Source organism: Mytilus trossulus, chromosome 14, assembly GCF_036588685.1.
Source record: "Mytilus trossulus isolate FHL-02 chromosome 14, PNRI_Mtr1.1.1.hap1, whole genome shotgun sequence".
Classification (NCBI taxonomy): domain Eukaryota; kingdom Metazoa; phylum Mollusca; class Bivalvia; order Mytilida; family Mytilidae; genus Mytilus; species Mytilus trossulus.
This window is the reverse complement of record NC_086386.1, coordinates 77,085,923-77,104,495: the sequence shown is the minus strand read 5'-3', so window position 1 is coordinate 77,104,495 and position 18,573 is coordinate 77,085,923. Positions and strand designations below refer to the sequence as shown.

The 18,573-nt window shown below is 33.0% G+C and overlaps 2 protein-coding genes across 8 annotated transcripts in view; one reads left to right on the top strand and one right to left on the bottom strand.

Annotated features, from left to right (window-relative positions):
* Window positions 1–3,410, bottom strand: part of LOC134697208 (methionine adenosyltransferase 2 subunit beta-like) — a 26,105-nt gene extending 22,695 nt beyond the window's left edge. The window contains exon 1 of one of the 4 annotated variants that reach the window (XM_063559327.1): window positions 3,359–3,410. The gene's annotated coding sequence lies outside the window, so the exon portion shown is untranslated. Of the gene's footprint in view, window positions 1–3,188 lie in introns of all 4 variants that reach the window. The other 3 variants (XM_063559328.1, XM_063559325.1, XM_063559330.1) reach the window with 3 other exon arrangements.
* Window positions 3,199–18,573, top strand: LOC134697207 (sialate:O-sulfotransferase 2-like). Of its 4 annotated transcripts, XM_063559323.1 has the most exons (5): window positions 3,203–3,272; window positions 16,733–16,843; window positions 17,417–17,544; window positions 17,896–18,034; window positions 18,457–18,573. In XM_063559323.1, the coding sequence occupies exons 1-5, from the start codon at window positions 3,245–3,247 to the stop codon at window positions 18,465–18,467; spliced, it is 417 nt and encodes a 138-aa protein (XP_063415393.1). In that variant the 5' UTR covers window positions 3,203–3,244; the 3' UTR covers window positions 18,468–18,573. The 4 variants fall into 4 exon arrangements, with proteins under 4 accessions (XP_063415390.1, XP_063415393.1, XP_063415391.1 ...); XM_063559322.1 differs by lacking the exon at window positions 3,203–3,272 and having other exon boundaries at window positions 15,617–16,843; XM_063559320.1 differs by lacking the exons at window positions 16,733–16,843; window positions 17,417–17,544; window positions 17,896–18,034; window positions 18,457–18,573 and adding exons at window positions 10,788–12,936; window positions 13,693–14,068 and having other exon boundaries at window positions 3,199–3,272.

Below are 18,573 nucleotides of genomic sequence, written 5' to 3'. Positions count from 1 at the left end.
TTCGTATACGAAATGGTCCACAATTGCTTTTTCAGGTACTCTTTTTTGGAAGACTGATGACAGTTTGTTGTAGTTGTCCATATAATTTCTCTATCACCACTCTCTTTCTTCGCCAATTTTACTTCAGACCGTAGTGAAAACTGTTTCATGATATATGCCCAAGCATATGGTGTCATCAACTCTTGATATTTATATTCAGGTGAATCATTCGAGAATGTATAACCGGGAGTTTTCCGTGTTATAGTGATTCAAAGACGGAATACCAATACTTTAAACTTTATTAGCAAGGTCCGGACAGTACCAGACCTAAGACCTAAACTGACCACAAAATGACATACACAAGCATATATAAAAAACAGTATCTATAGAAAAGGATTAGTGTCCAACGGATTCACTTGTCATGGTCAGAGTGATTTCCATCAAGACAAACATATATTTAACAATAGAATTAATTAAACACAAAGAAATATAAAAGGTTAGATAGACGGATTAACAAATTGTCACTTTAGCACTTAAAATATAATGTCTGATCTTAATTTATTTGTAATCGCAAATAGTCCAAATCTTCCTGGTTATAAATGCTGAAACAGTCCTCTTTTGAAATAAACCACTTGTTTTGAGGTCTCGTTCTGTTCGCAAAGAATTTAAGGCAATCAGAAAATGTTCAGCAAAATCTGGTAATGTGGAGTAATGATGTATCACAGATTTATAAATATTTTAGAAAAACATACATTTAGTAATGTTTATACAAATGTATTTTCATGCTTTTAATTAATATTATAAAGTTATAAATTATTTATTTATGAACAACTTCAATAATTTTTTTTTATTGTACTCCGTGTATTTTTATACGACCGCAAATTTTGAAAAAATTTTCGTCGTATATTGCTATCACGTTGGCGTCGTCGTCGTCGTCGTCCGAATACTTTTAGTTTTCGCACTCTAACTTTAGTAAAAGTTAATAGAAATCTATGAAATTTTAACACAAGATTTATGACCATAAAAGGAAGGTTGGTATTGATTTTGGGAGTTTTGGTCCCAACATTTTAGGAATTAGGGGCAAAAAAGGGCCTAAATAAGCATTTTCTTGGTTTTCGCACTATAACTTTAGTTTAAGTTAATAGAAATCTATGAAATTTTGACACAAGGTTGATGACCACAAAAGAAAGGTTGGGATTGATTTTGGGAGTTTTGGTTTCAACAGTTTAGGAATTAGGGGCCAAAAAAGGGCCCAAATAAGCATTATTCTGGGTTTTCGCACAATAACTTAAGTTTAAGTAAATAGAAATCAATGAAATTTAAACATAATGTTTATGACCACAAAAGGAAGATTGGTATTGATTTTGGGAGTTTAGGTCCCAACAGTTTAGGAATTAAGGGCCTAAAAGGGACCCAAATAAGCATTTTTCTTGGTTTTCGCACCATAACTTTAGTATAAGTTAATAGAAATGTATGAAATTTAAACACAAGGTTAATGACCATAAAAGGAAAGTTGGTATTGATTTTGGGAGTTTTGGTCCCAACAGTTTAGGAAAAAGGGGCCCAAAGGGTCCAAAATTAAACTTTGTTTGATTTCATCAAAATTGAATAATTGGGGTTCTTTGATATGCCGAATCTAACTGTGTATGTAGATTCTTAACTTTTGGTCCTGTTTTCAAATTGGTCTACATTAAGGTCCAAAGGGTCCAAAATTAAACTTAGTTTGATTTTAACAAAAATTGAATCCTTGGGGTTCTTTGATATGCTGAATCTAAAAATGAACCTAGATTTTTTATTATTGGCCCAGTTTTCAAGTTGGCCCAAATCGGGGTCCAAAATTAAACTTTTTTGATTTCATCAAAAATTGAATAAATGGGGTTCTTTGATATGCCAAATCTAACTGTGTATGTAGATTCGTCATTTTTGGTCCCGTTTTCAAATTGGCCTACATTAAGGTCCAAAGAGTCCAAAATTAAACTAAGTTTGATTTTAACAAAAATTAAATTCTTGGGCCTCTTTGATATGCTGAATCTAAACATGTACTTATATTTTTGATTATGGGCCCAGTTTTCAAGTTGGTCCAAATCAGGATCTAAAATTATCATATTAAGTATTGTGGAATAGCAAGTCTTTTCAATTGCACAGTATTGTGCAATGGCAAGAAATATCTAATTTCACAATATTGTGAAATAGCAATTTTTTTTTTAATTAGAGTTATCTTTCTTTGTCCAAAATAGTAAGCAAGAAATATCTTATTGCAAGATTTTTTTTTAATTGGAGTTATCTTTCTTTGTCCAGAATCAACTTAAATCTTTGTTATATGCAATATACAATGTATATTCACTTTTTACTACCAACTGATAAATTTAAATAATCTTTACCATTCAGTGATAACAAGCAGTTTTTTTACATCTTAATATTTTATGATGTATTTAAATGAGTAGTTATTGTTGCAAACTCCATTAGAATATTTTAATTGAGATTAGTTTTAGAATAAGGGAAAGGGGGATGTGATTAAAAAATTGGGTTCAATTTTTCTTATTTGAAATTTCATAAATAAAAAGAAAATTTCTTCAAACATTTTTTTGAGAGGATTAATATTGAACAGCATAGTGAATTGCTCTAAGAGAAAACAAAAAAAATAAGTTCATTAGAACACATTCATTCTGTGTCAGAAACCTATGCTGTGTCAACTATTTAATCACAATCCAAAGTTAGAGCTGAATCCAGCTTGAATGTTGTGTCCATACTTGCCCCAACCGTTCAGGGTTCAACCTCTGCGGTCGTATAAAGCTACGCCCTGCGAAGCATCTGGTTAATGCTTGAAATTATGTGATAAAATGATTTTAAATTATCATAAAGCTTATTTATTCTTTACTTATCACATCAATAAACAGTTTTATTCAGTGCCGGCTAAATAGCAAATTTGCTATTTTGCCGGTGCCGGCTAAATAGCAAATTTGCTATTTTGCCGGTGCCGGTCAAATAGCAAATTTGCTATTTAGCCGGTGCCGGTCAAATAGCCACTGCCTACTTCTTATACATATATAATGATATATATACAGAGACATATAATCTCTGATATATATATATATATATATAATATTCATACTAAGAGAGGAAGAAAAATTTACAGGCCGACTTTAATATGGACCGAGTTTTCATGGAGTCAAAAAAATAACAAGGACAAGGTGACTATATTTCTTTACACCAGTAACTCTTTGACAGTTTGGAGTGCTGGCAACTATGCTACAAGCAAGGACGTATGTTAGTTATACGTCCTTGGCTACAAGGTAAACACTTCTAAATTGAAATATATTCAGCTTTAAGTCCGTTTGATCAGTAAAATATCATTAAACCTTACAAACAAGTTGTTTACATTTGTAAATTCTGTCTACATGGGAGATAACCAAAATGACCAAGAAAAGGTGTAGTTAATAACCATAAACAAATGTTTTATATTCAAAGCTTGGGAAGTAACATTTTGTCAGTGAGTTTCTTAATGAGAAAACTGATTTCTGAAAAAGAGCATATATGTATAGCAGAGGGTCTGGGCGGGGTTTACAGAATAGAGAATAATGTAATGAAGTGTTATATATATGCGTAAAATGTATATGACTGCATTAATACAAGTTAGCCCTAACACCGGCAAAGGATGCCACGTGTGGAGCAGGATCTGCTTACCCTTCCGGAGCATCTGAGATCACCTGCAGCTTTTTGTAAGGTACGTATTAAGTCTAGTAGTTTTTATGCTGTGTCATGTGTACTAGCTATCATTTGTCTGTTTTCCTTTTTCATTTTTAGCCATGGCGTTGTCAGTTTATTTTCGATCTATGAGTTTGACTGTCTCTCTGGTATCTTTCGCCCCTATTTCATTATTGATATAAGAATGTTCTTTACCGTCAGTCGTCAAATAGTCATTTTCGGCTACCGTTATCGTCAAATTTGTAAAACTATTATATATCGGGATTCGTCAAAAACCGGTGTCAAATAATTATGTATTATATTTATTTGTCTTTGTGGTGCATTTTATAGCTGACTTTGCGTTTTTTTATGCCATGTAACCGTAGCTTCAATAATTATTGTTACATTCGTAATTAATCGGTTCCTTACCAAACAATGCATTCCGGCAATTAGTCTCCAATTCATGCCTTAAAGCAAATCTAGATTTTAAAAATCTACACTCAGTACCGAGAAAAATTCATTGAAAAACATCTCGGATATAAGTGCCACACTGCCCACACAACAAATATTTTTAATAAGAAAGAACGATTTGTAATAATTTATGAAGAACAAGATAAAACTCACAAATTATGTTTTATCACGACGCCGGCGAAAACAATGATTGCACCTGTCCTAAGACAAAAGCCTCTGACATATGCACGTCTTGTTTTTGTTTTTGTTTTTAATTGTGGTTCATTAATATGTATGTATTTCATAATTAAGTGTGACGTTCATTTTCAGTGAAGCCAGCCCTAGGTGCGGAATGTTCTCGCTTAGTTGCAGACCTAGGCCTAATGGTGGCATTCGAGTATTTCCTGCATGCCCTTTGGTCGTTTTTTATTTTTACTTAATCCCCATGCACTTTTCATTCTCGATTGACCACATGTTTTGATAATTACCACATTTATGAATTTAGGCAGCAACCGTTTGATTTTCGGGGGGGGGGGGGGGGGGGGGGGGGGGGGGAATGGCCATGGAATTTTCCCTGGACAACCCTTTTTTTTAGCCTTTGGCGAAAAACAATCTATTTTTTTTGTCGACAAGTCGAAAACAATTTTGTTCTTTCAATTTTAGCATTACATATAGTGGCAGCTGAGGTTTACACAAACAATTTTTTTTTCTCAGGGTCAAAAACAAATTATTTTTTTCTCCAAAAACTGGAAACAAACCGAAATCGAGTAAGCAAAATTGAGAAATCGAGAAATCGAGAAATCGGGAAATCGAGAAATCGAGAAATCAAGAAATCGAGAAATCGGGAAATAGGGATATCGATAAAACAAAAACGCTAAATCGAGAAATTCATTTCGCGTTTTCACGTTTTCGCTTTCGTGTTTTCGCGTTTTTGTTTTCTCGATTCCTCGATTTTCCTACTTCTCGATTTCTTGACTTTCCTATTTCTCGATTTCCGCATTTCTCGATTTCCCTATTTCCCGATTTCTCAATTTCTCGATTTCGTTTTCTCGATTTCTCGATTTCCAGATTTCCCGATTTCGCGTTTGCAAAGTGAAGGAAGAAAACACGAAAAGGCGAAAAGGCGAAATGGCCGCATCCGGCCACCATAATTTCTCGTTAATTCTACCGTCTTTCTTATGTTCTAATTTGTTAATACATTTTATCGGACCACAGATGAATTATCACGTTGTGATTGGTTTAAAGGCGCCGTCACGTGGTGACCCCCAGGCCCTATGAGACCGTATGGGGTTACTAAGTTTCATATGGGGTTTATGATGCGTTAATGGCGACGTCATCTATTAATGTTGTTGTGTTTCATTGCTTATTTTTCAACAAAACGCCGCAGAAACAGTCCAGCGTCCGATAAATTCGTTATACGGTTAACTACTGACCCCCTATGGATTGTACTAACCCTCTATGGTTCCGTATGGAGTCAGTAGTGAACCATATAACTTATATGATTCTACCGAACCCCAGCCTTCCTCCTCATCGATCCTTATTCACAGGCGTATTTTAGGCTATTTGTTTGTATTTTTTCCCCATATTTCTTTATTCTTTAAATTTTGGCAGTCCAAGATTTTCTGTTCCTTATTTTGTTTGCAAATTTTTCTGTTGTATTGTACATTATTCTCTATTCTGTAAACCCCGCACAGACCCTCTGCTATACATATATATATGCTCTTTTTTTGAAACTTTAAAGTATACATGTAAGTATTGCATGTTTGCATTTGGCATGTTTAGTCACATAGCGATAGACATATAATGTATCGCTGTAACATTTTGTAATACATGTTGATCGATTGATATATATATATATATACACTTATGTATATAACCAACCATAGTTTCATGCAATAAATTGATCTGTTCTGAAGTTATTTCACATCATGCGTGTATTATGTAACAAAGGGGCGCATATAGGGGTTTCGAAAAAGCACTCAATTTATTTCACATTCACAATTAAGAAATGTTTCTTCCCGTTTCTTTCTTTCTTTTTTACTCTGTTCGTTCTGTTCCGTTGCCATGATAAGATATGTATATGTACCATATACATATATGTACCCGTACAACTACGATTTCGCAAAGTAATTATGTTATCATAACATTTGTTGAACGTGTTGAACAATGCTATATATTAAATTGATGTACACTTTAAAAAATATAATTCTCAGAAAACTGTACATACATTGTACATAATACAGCAATAGATTAATCCGCTGATAAATTATTTCAATATTTGGAAAAAGATAACATACATGACACACATGAAATTGAGAATGGAAATGGGGAATGTGTCCACAATGGTCAAAAGACAACAACCCGACCATATAGAAGACACCAGCAGAAGGTCGCCAACAGGTCTTCAATGCAGCGAGAAATTCCCGCACCCGGAGCGTCCTTCAGCTGGCCCCTAAACAAATATATACTAGTTCAGTAATACTGAACACCATACTAAACTCAAAATTATACACAAGAAACTAAAATAAATAAAAAATAATACAAGACTAACAAAGGCCAGAGGCTTCTGACTTTGGGCAGGCGCATATATGCGGCGGGGTTAAACAAGTTTGTGAGATCTCAACTCTCCCCCTATACATCTAGCCAATGCAGAAAAGTAAACGCATAACAATACGCACATTAAAATTCAGTTCAAGAGAAGTCCGAGTCTGATGTCAGTAGATGTAACCAAAGAAAATAAACAAAATGACAATAATACACAAGTAACACCAGATACAAGCAGTTAACTGACATGCCAGCTCCAGACTTCAATTAAACTGATTGAAAGATTATGTCTTCATCATATGAATTTCAGGCACAATCCTTCCCGTGAGCGGTTTATGATCATACCATTATAACATATATGAGGAAAACATAACCCGTGTCATGCCAACAACTGTTTTTTTAAATAAATGTGTTTAGTTCCGATGCAAAGACCCTATAAGTGAATCAATATTAATGCCAAAATATGCAATCTTTAATGACCTGGCAACAGTATCGTACATGTAACTATATCACTTCGTAATAAGTCTATTTAAAGGTTTTGTTAGCTTCAGAGATGCATACTGACATGTTTGTGCTTTATAAAGAATATTTCCATAAAATATTGGATGTGAAATACCTGAACGTATAAGAAGTCTGCATGTTGTTACGAATGATGTCCTTATACCGATGATAAAATTTAGTAAATGTTTTGACTAGTTTGTGATATCGAAAACCCTGGTGTAATAATTTTTCAGTAATACTTTAATTTATCTCGTGAAAAATCTAAAACATTGTTACATACACGAGCGAATCGTACAGGTTGAGATATATAAACACTGTAAGATGGTGACAAGGGAACGTCACCATCTAAAAATGGATAATTAACGATAGGAAATAAGAAATCATCTCTTTTATCATATATTTTAGTATTGAGCTTTCCGTTAATGATATAGATATCAAGATCGAGGAAAGGGCAGTGGTCATTGTTAGTATTAGCTTTATTCAAAGTAAGTTCAACAGGATAAAATTCTTTACTATACATACTGAAGTCGTCATTATTGATACATATATATATATTAGAATATTATAATCATGCCTAATCAGACAAACATAAATCCGTTTCAGAAAAAGATACAATCCCTGGTGCATGTGTACACAGCTCTGCATTTCTATATCATTCTACACACATAACTCGTGATCATGTTTATGTTATCTAAATATCATAGTTGATATTAACAATAATAGATTTATAGATAAAAATAGAAAACCAAACGTGGGGTATCCATCCATGACACAAAATCAGTGTTTGCACGACAAAAAAAAACACACAATAAGAAAAGTACAGTAATTAAGTGACCTTCATTGCTACATTTTTTTTTGCATTTGGGAACATATAGTTGAAAGCCACCTCAATTATCCTGGGTTGGGACAACCCACATCCCCACCCCCTTTAAAATGGCTGGATCCGCTCCTGCGAATCGAGCATCAACCAAAAACTTGACTAATTTTAAAGCCCAGTCATACATATTTGAAATTGGACGCGTTGTGAACCTGATGAAACCAAACATCTGCCGAAACCGAACAAAATCTTACGTCCCGACCAAAGAGGTTTCTGTCTAAACGTGTTTCACTGTATTTATATGTCGTAGAACGGCATGATTCTGGTCAATTTAAGGATGTTTGCTTATCTTGTTTTTGGAATATATTCGGAATCCTTCGGATCAGTTTCATCCACAAAGAGCTAAAATACAAATTCTACCCCCTACTTTTAAGCAACCGTAGTAAATTTCAGATAATGACACTTTTCCTGCTTTGTCCAAACTAATTGTTCTTTTTATAACAATGGAAAGGATAACATATCTATTTATAATTATGTCTACGTAAATCTCTTATCTAACGCTAAAATTTGGTTGAATATATAGGGAATTACTGAAGCATGCCTTGAACCCCCCCCCCCCCCTTTTTCCCCCTTTTTTTTTATTTACAAAAAACACCTGGATCCGCCACAGATGTAATTTTATTGGCACACACGAATGCGTTAATCAATGCATTGTAATGTATTGTACACATAATAATGCCTTTGTATTTGTGTAAAGTTGATGACCTACAAATCATCTAATTATATCTTAATTAATTAATTATAAAATATAACATAACATTTTCAAACAACCGGGCCCTGAGCATAACTAATCGAGCTTGTACAATACTGTAAATATCGGTTAACATGGTTAATTAAACATGTTCAAAGGGTCTTAAAAGACACAATGCACATACACTATGCACAATATCGATTTAATAACCTAAATACTGGTTTTCAGAAAACGTATTGCATGTGCACACGGTTGTGTAAACTTAATGTATCATAACCGGATAATAAAATACGTAATCTATCAGGAAGTCATGTATGTATAATGCATTTATATTTCCTCTATTATATATTTGATCGTATTAATACAATATTCACATAAATATGCACTTTTCAATGTTCTCTTTTGCACTTATATTTGATATTCGACCAATTATTGTATTGACAATTTCGTCTGTCCTGGTATTACAGTGGCGGATACTGGCAGGGGTAGGGTTTCGTAGGTTGAACGGTGGAAAATAAAAACGAAATTACAGTAACAAACGACAACCACTGAATTACAGGCTCATGAGGCTCCTGACTTGGGACAGACACATATATATAAAATGTGGCGGGGTTAAAATGAAAGCGGTATCGCAACCCTACCCCTAACATGGGACAGTGGTGTAACCGTACAACATATATAACTAAAAATATCAGTCGATAAAACGAACTGTTAAAGTCAGTTGATAAAACGAACTATAAAAATCCGTAGATAAAACGAACTATATGAAAAACAATTGAAAAGGCATATCTTATCAGATAGATACAAATAGAAAAACACACACAACAGAATGTTAACTGCAATTGTAAATTTTGGATACTTTTACCGATTCCATGGTAACAGTGACCATTTTCCCATACAAATTGGCATATTATATGGTATAGATCCATATATTTTTATTGGGTTTGTTGTAATATTCTTAAAAAGAAATGCTGCTTTTCCTATATTGTAAATGTCAAATCTTGAATATGCCATACCCCGATTGTAAATGTGCACATGATATTGTATAATTTAATTAGGATTGTTCTATCTAATTCCTAGCTATAAGCAGGACAGAGAAATAAAGGAGGAGAAACGTAGAGAAAACATTGAATTTAACTGTCATGATTTTGCCGATGATAACACAGAAGCGTGCAAAAAAATAAATAAATACATAAAACTATATATGGTGTTATATATAATAGATATACATGTGTTAAGTATTTATGATATATCAATAACCGGTATATAGATCCACGCTGTACATGACACATGATCACATTGATACTTTGACAAACGGTACATTTATAAATCTGTTTGTCTTATAAGAAAGAAGATGTAGTATGATTGCCAATGTGACAACTCTCCACAAGAGACCAAAATGACACAGAAATTAACAACTTTAGTTCACCGTACGGCCTTCAACAATGAGCAAAGCCCATACCGTATTGTCAGCTTTAAAAAGCCCCATAATAACAATATAAAATAATTCAAACGATAAAACTAACGGCCTTATTCATATAAAAAAATGAACAAAATAACAAATATGTAACACATAAGTTTTTAACGATAACCACTTAATTACAGGCTCCTGACAGACACATACATACATAAGGTGGCGGGGTTAAATATTTTCGCGGGATAGTGGTATAACTGTATAACATAAGAACGAACTATTAAAATCTGTTGAAAAAGTCTTAACTCATCAGATGGACAAAAATACAAGTGGACGTAGCCGAGTACTTGTACATCCCAACAACAAAAAGACATACGGAACAGATCTCAGAGTACTCGCGGCGGTTAACTGACAGCTAGACCAAAGCAACTAACAACTAATAAAATAATCATGCATATTGCATTAACGATTGCGATTGGTTTTTTTTTTTGCAAAAGATTTTTTTGTCGCAGTTTTTGCTAGATATTTTTATGTCGCATTCAAGTTTTTTTTTATATGTATTTGTATTTAAAGCAAAGTGCATGAGATTTTGGTGAACATTTCTTTCAATGAAAATAGTTTAAATTGTAACTTTATTTTTTTTACAGATGAGTCAGAATTAAGGAGTATTAATGCAAATAGTGTAATATTTGAATATATTACAGGATGGACAGTACCATCGTACCAGGATTATTTGGACTAAATCTCAATCTGATGTATGTTTTAGACATCCAAATGATTGAAGATGAAATAGAAGCACTTACAACACGACTGAAAATTGAGCATAAGTGTGTACATAATGTTCTTAATAATATGATTTCTATTTTGAAAACAAAATTACCAAGATTGCGATGCTATGCGAGGAAAATCTTGAACATATTTTACGGGAAAATAAAAACAATTTAAACGCATTATCTGATCTAGAACAGATTTATAAGGGATTGCATAGAATATCAGACGCAGAAAGATGCAAAGAACGCATAGAAAAAATCCTTAATAGTACGCATGAAGACGACATAGTCAATAAAGCTGTTTGTCTTTTGGAACAAGGGTATGCCTTGGTGCACGATATGTCAGCTAATATTGAAAACATTGCAAGCAGCAAATTGACTGATGCACACAAACTTCTGCAGGCGGAACACCACAGAAGCGAAAAGGAACGAAGAACAATGCTCGAAAAATGTGTTTTTCACAACAAACAAGCTATCAGTAATTTAGAACAATCTATGCAATGCAGTAGAACAAACGAATACTTTCTTCGAAAAATTACAGCCCTTCAACAATTTGAAAGGGCCCAAATCATCTGCAGCAAATATCCATACAGAATAATATGGTCGTATTACATTGGCGAGGCATGGAATCGTCATGTGGATTCACTTCAGAGGCAAAAAACTGAACATAGAAAAAAAGATGTCTTGGATGCTTCATGTAAGGCGATTGAATTATTTTTAAATGTTGCAAACATGACAGATGACATTGATAAGAAAAGAACTTACATTTCAAGATCACTTGCACAAATAGGCAATATTTTAATAAAACGTCACAAGACACTTGAAAATAATCCCACAGATTTTGAGTTCTTTCAAGACGAGTTATTTGTAAAATATATCAAAGACCCAATGATACCATTAAAAAAAGCATACGACATGCAGAAATGTATGCCAGATTCATTTGTAATGAATAAATATGGACGTGCCTTATTCCATCTTTCAAAAGAGACAGATTCGCGTGTCAAACAACAGCGACTTCAGATGGCTATGGAAATACTTACTAGATCTATAGAATGTTTTACAATGAACTGGTTTGCTTATAGTACACGCATGCAAGTTGCCGAAAGTTTAGGAGATTTGCATTTAACGACAGACAGAGGATTATCTTGGCAATACTTTCAAGGAGCACTCAGCGATGGACATCAATGCTTTGAAACAAAGGGATCTGCAATTGATATGGAAATACTGGCAAGAATATGCCAGAAGATTGCAAAGTTTCCATCCACCAATAAATATGGCAGTCATACGGTTAAGAAAAAGGAGTTCCTTCACTACGCTCTTGATTATTTGCAGCACGGTATATCTTTATCAGGTCCAAGCGAATACAATATTGCCAAACGTATGGCCTCATGTTTATACGACTTAGACGAACTCGTCACAGCTACTGAGTGGATGAAACGGGCATTATCCTTATGTTCATATGTTAAGATATATGACTGTAAAATTACTTGTTTATATCTTCTGAAACGATACGGCATTGAAAGTAAGATTACTGGAGGTGACAAACCCTACTATCTTCTTCGAGAAATAATTTACATACTGCTCAAATGCAAAAAACAGCAGGCAAATACAGATGAAGTGTATGAATACATTATCAGGACCGACTACTCTGATCTGTGTACTCTGATAAACGATGTGGTCACGGTCAAACAATTGCTAAAACAAACCGGTCTCGATATAATTACGGAAATTTTGCAATGTGACATAGCAATAAGTAAATTAGACACAGGACAACAGAAGCAGCTTGCGCAATTCAAAGAACAAGTAACATCTGTCGTTCCACAAGACGATATTGAAATGGTTCTTGAAGAAGAGTTCGAACAATCTTCAGCACCTATTCCGATGTCTCTAGAGACTCAACAGGTACCAGAAGGATATCAATATAGTTTCTTTATATCTCATAGCAACATAGATAGTGACTGGGTTATCAATATGCTTCTTTTTGAATTAGAAAATAAATTTTCAGACGAAGACGAAGCTTTTAAAGGTAACTAATTATAGAATTATAAAGATATAAGAGCCTCGTAGTTTATCTACAGCTACTACTATTCTGCAGTAAAAAATGATGTTGTATGTTATACTATGCTCCTGTCAATGTGCGTGTTTTCCCGACCTGAATTGTGTTGAATTGATTACTTTCCTGTTAGAGGAAAACTATATAAAAAATATAATTATATACTCAGAATAAATGGTTGCTCCTTAAAGTACCAAAAAAAACCATTTAAACATTTACAAAAAAGACAATTATTATTTAACATGATCATGAATGGTTTTCTGTCGATAATAACTACAAAATATATATAATGATAAATGTTTTTGAGGTTTCTCAAAAAGAAAACAGTTATTTCCAATCCACGAATTCAAATATAGTACAAATATTCAATGCATGATCGACCGAACTAGACAACCGGATATGAACTACACATGCTACATGCAATTATCAGTGTTGTTTTGTAACTGGCTAGATATTTTCAATTCTTAAATTATTTTAAATAGTTTCGGTGTTTAATACATTGACATTTACATTTTTACAAGTAAGTGCTTGTCTACGAATTCTTGATGCGATTTTATGTAACGTCATCGACAATATATCAACAACATGAAATAGCAGTGATTCTTGACGTCAGAAGGAGAAAACTACCTTATTTATTTCCCATCTATAAATTGTCATATTCTATTTTCACTGAGAAACAATGGTATATCATCATGCTCCCAATGTAATAATCGTGTAAATCATTTTCAGGTTGTATTGCAGATCGGGATTTCGTCCCTGGAAAAACTATAATCAAGAACATCACGGAAGCAATTAACAAAAGCTGTAAGATAATTCTTGTGCTAACAAGAAATTTTGTTGCGAGCCCTTGGTGCGAGAATGAGATGGAAAGAGCATTAGTACGTCATATTAATGATAAAGATAGTTGTGTCATTCCTCTTTTATTGGAACCGTTGTCAGATGAGCAGTTTCCTGATTGTTTGAAAACTATAACATATTTAGATATGACAGATGAAAGTACTCGGATTCAAGAAATAAGCAGACTGAAGCGGGCTTTGTTGTATGTACCTGGTGACGATAGTATATACGTCAGAGGAGACAAGTGAATATTTAAGCTCAACATGCTCAAGACGTGCATGACAATTAACTGAAAATTTGTAAAAAAAAATCATAAAGATCGTCACACTGAACATATTGATGTTCTGCAAAAGGTGAAATCACAAAACTACTGAACTCAGAGGAAAATCAAATCGGAAAGTCTCTTATCATGGCAAAATTCAAATAGCAAAACACATAAAAAACGAATGGACAACAACCTAAGAAGCTAACAAAACCTTTAGATAGACTTATTAAGAAGGGATATTGTTACGATACTGTTGTCAGTTTATTAAATATTACATATTTTGGCGTTTATATTGATTCACTTATAGGGTCTTTGCATCGGAACTAAACACATTTATTTAAAAACCAGTTGTTAGCATGACACGGATAATGTGCGTGTCATATATGATGGGATGACACAAAACCCCTAACGGAAAGGATAGTGCCTGATATTAATATGATGAAAAAATAATATTTCAATCAGTTTAATTGAAGTCTGGAGCTGGTATGTCAGTTAACTGCTAGTAGTCTGTTGTTATTTATGTATTATTGTCATTTTGTTTATTTTTTTTCGTTACATCTTCTGATACCAGACTAGGATTTCTCTTGAACTGAATTTTAATATGCGTATTGTTATGAGTTTACTTTTCTACATTGGCTAAAGGTAAAGAGAAGGGTTGAGATCTCGTAAACATGTTAAACCCCGCCGCATTTTTGCGCCTGTTTCGGGTCAGGAGCCTCTAGCTTTTTTAGTCTTGTATTTTTTTAAATTTTAGTTTCTTGTGTACAATTTGTAGTTTAGTATGGCGTTCATTATCGCTGAACTAGTATATATATTTGTTGAGGGGCCAGCTGAAGGCCGCCGACGGGTACGGGAATTTCCCTCTGCATTGAAGACCTGTTGTCACTTTGACACATTCCCCATTTCCATTCTTAATTTTAACTGTTCAAGTTTGTTCAACTTTTAAGAAGTAGGCAAGAGAATGCTGTCGCGATTTTATTCTTTTATAACTTATAAATTGACCTCAGGCATAGATTACCTAATTAGCTGTATTTGGCAAAACTTTTAGGAACTTTGGTCCTCAATGCTCTTCAACTTCGTACTTTATTTGGCCTTTTTATTTTTATTTATGGATTCGAGCATCACTGATGAGTCTTTTGTAGACGAAACGCGAGTCTGGCGTATACTAAATTTAGTCCTGGTATCTATGATGTGTTTATTCACAGCTGACCATTGCAAATTTTATGTTTTCATTCATTTTATTTCCCGTTTCAGTTGTTTGGCTTGTATTGTACTGTTTCTTTAATAGATACAATAAATAATTAAAGGTTACATTTGTCATTTTTAAAAGAACAAAAATGAGGTCATAATTGGTTTTGATATTTCAATGATTCGTGAAACGACGCCAAATCAACATTCTATGATTTGCTTCTATTATAATTGAGAATAAACACGATTTTGAAAGACTTTTAAAATAACTTTGCAATTGCGAATTTCAATGTCCGAAAATTGATTCCTTTAATTCAGGGTTATTTGCTTAAATTAAAATTAAGGACGCTAACAATAATTAAACACAAACAATCAAATGCACATTCAGGGCACACGAGTTCAAACTCAATCATTTTAAGCTTAGATTATACCATATCATATTGAAACAATCACCCTTTTTGTAGAGGAAGCATGCGTTTGCAGTATTATCTGACAAGCTTTGAATCTTTGATATGTGATTACATTAGAACCATTTTCAAAAAGCCATGTTAATCTAGATTACAATCCAATATGTGTACTTTACGCTATCAACAATGATGTATACTTTTAAATGAGTCATCAAATGTCCGAACCACAGTATTCAGGTAAATTGACATATTCTAAGTATTCTACTAAAAAAAATTGTAAGAAGGACATTGTTACCAAAACAACATATTTTGGATAGTACACCTAGGCATTGTCTTTTAGATACAACTTAAATAATTTTGGTTAGGGTATCAAATACGTAAAACGTAGCACTGAACTACTATTTGATTTTGATTAATTAAAATAAGTGAAATTGCGGAAAATTTTCTATTTATCAATGTAATATGAGAACATTTCTTTAGTTTGCAATCTGTATTGGGATATTTTGACCTAATGCATATAATCTACTCTTTAAAGTGTCTTTGAAGCGGTATGATAAAACCGTACAGGTAAATCAAATATCATTGAATGAACTGATTATCATTTTTTGATCATATTGTTTGAAATCTCTAATTTTCAAATATTATATAAATAAGGTTGTGTTTGTGCTAAAACATGTAAAGCTGTTTGTGTCGGTGCTTAATGGTTATTTTCTTTCAACATGATTTGCATGAACGAATTGTTTTCGAGGGTATTTTCCTTTTAAAGGCCGGCGTTCTCGTGAAACCGTGTTAATTCCAAATGAGTGGAAATGTCCAATAGTATGTCATGTTCAACGTGGAATCGATGATTCATCTGACCCTTTTATTAATTACCTACATATGCATACGATATATATCAATATCAAACAACAGCCGCAATAGAAATCAATAGCTTTGCATGCAAGATGTATATATTGTTTTTTTTTATTGTTTTAAAATCAAGTTTTCCTGGTATTGTTGACGTCGATCAACAGAATGACGACCTTTGTAGTTCTTGTTGCATTCTTACAACTTGCAATAGTTGCAATTCTAGGGGAAAACAGATCGGTGGTCAGTATTACCGTGGAGAAACTGGAAGCAGTTAAATCACGACTAAAGGACCTAAGTGAGGCGATAAATGGCTTGGCTCATTCGGCAAATGATGGTTTGTATTCGTAAGACAAAAACTTCTATACACCTTTTCAATAATTGTGCACACCCAAAAAATGAAGTTGCATATAGGAATCATATAACGTGTGCTGTCTTTGACATGAAATCGGTCTTTTGAATTACTTTAACAATACGAAATGTAACAATTACTATGCAAATTGTCAACAGCTCGGCTACAAATAACTTTGGAAATTCGTTATGTGCTAACAGATCTCCGTGTGATAGCCATTCTCGTCTTTCGATCTCATGATTATTAAAACACTCTATAATTGTGCAAGTAATGTATCGGTCAAATACGATGACACAGATTATACATGTTATAGTTGGTCACAACAAGTAAAAACATATACAATCTCATAACGTTAATTATTAATGGTAACTCAAAACCCTGTGTGATTATATTGTTTTTCTGATTCTAAATGTTTTCTTCTTGACAATTGACTATTTATTTAACGAAGATAAGAAGTAAAAAAATATAACTCGGGAATGGGATGTTAAAGTGATAACTTATAACTGAGCTTTATTTGTTTTGTTTCTTTTTAAATTTATTGTAAAATGTATATTTTAGGTTACATTGGATGTTACGTGGATGACTGGTATCGGCATCTTGATTATAGAGTATCGAATGTGGGGAATACTATAACCTTAGCTAAATGTCGTGAACATTGTAAAGGATATAAATACACGGGCTTGCAGGTATATATGATTTTAAAACAAACTTGAAAAGTTCATGAACATGATAAATCAGATAGTTACGTAATTTAAAAAAGAAATTTGTGTTCGGCTTAAAATCTTTTTTTGTAAATACAACTGTAGATATTTAAATCTCAAACATGATTCAGGCATAGCTGATACATAAAAACAGATACCAAATAATATAGTTTATATAAAAATCGATTTAGTTTACCACTATGACGTCACTTTGTAGAATTGTAATCATTTAATTTTCCATATCCTTGATAAACGCTAATGTCTTCCTTTATATTTTGTTCAATTTACATGTATTAAATGCTATTTGTAGACATTACTTTTTGTTTTGCATTTCAGTATGGAACATATTGTCTTTGTGGAAATACATTAGAAAACAAAAAGTATCCAAAGGTAAAAGAATCAGATTGTAACATGCCTTGTGCTGTTGAACCAAATCGAATGTGTGGAGGTGGCTATAGAAACTCGATTTACTTAGGTAACTAAATCAAATGAATAGTTTGCATATCAATAATGAAATTTTGTAGATTTATATAATATGACTAAGGAATTAGAAATAACACTTTAGAAATTGTATGATTTTAAATGAGAAATAACTATCGATCAGAGACAAGTTATGTGGATGAAAGCGACACAAGATAACTATACAGCTTTTAATAACGAACAAAACCAATATCTTATGTAATATATTGTGTTTACCATATATAATATGTACATTTTTAAATGTATCTGCATTGATAAAATAATTTAGATAATTCAGTTCGGAACTAGTATAACAATATAGGTAATGACTGTTTTAGGCGTTCTGATTCCTTCGAAAACCAGTACGATGACTCAAAACTTATGTTTTTGTTAAATTATTTAAATTCTAATTAATATATATATATATTTGTTTTTCAGTTAAACCCTAAGCAAACCAAGAAATGAAGAAACTACACAAAGATCAGTATCATAATAAAGCGATAATACTTGAATCTTATTGTTTGTTGAAATTATTGCATGCTTTTAATATACAAG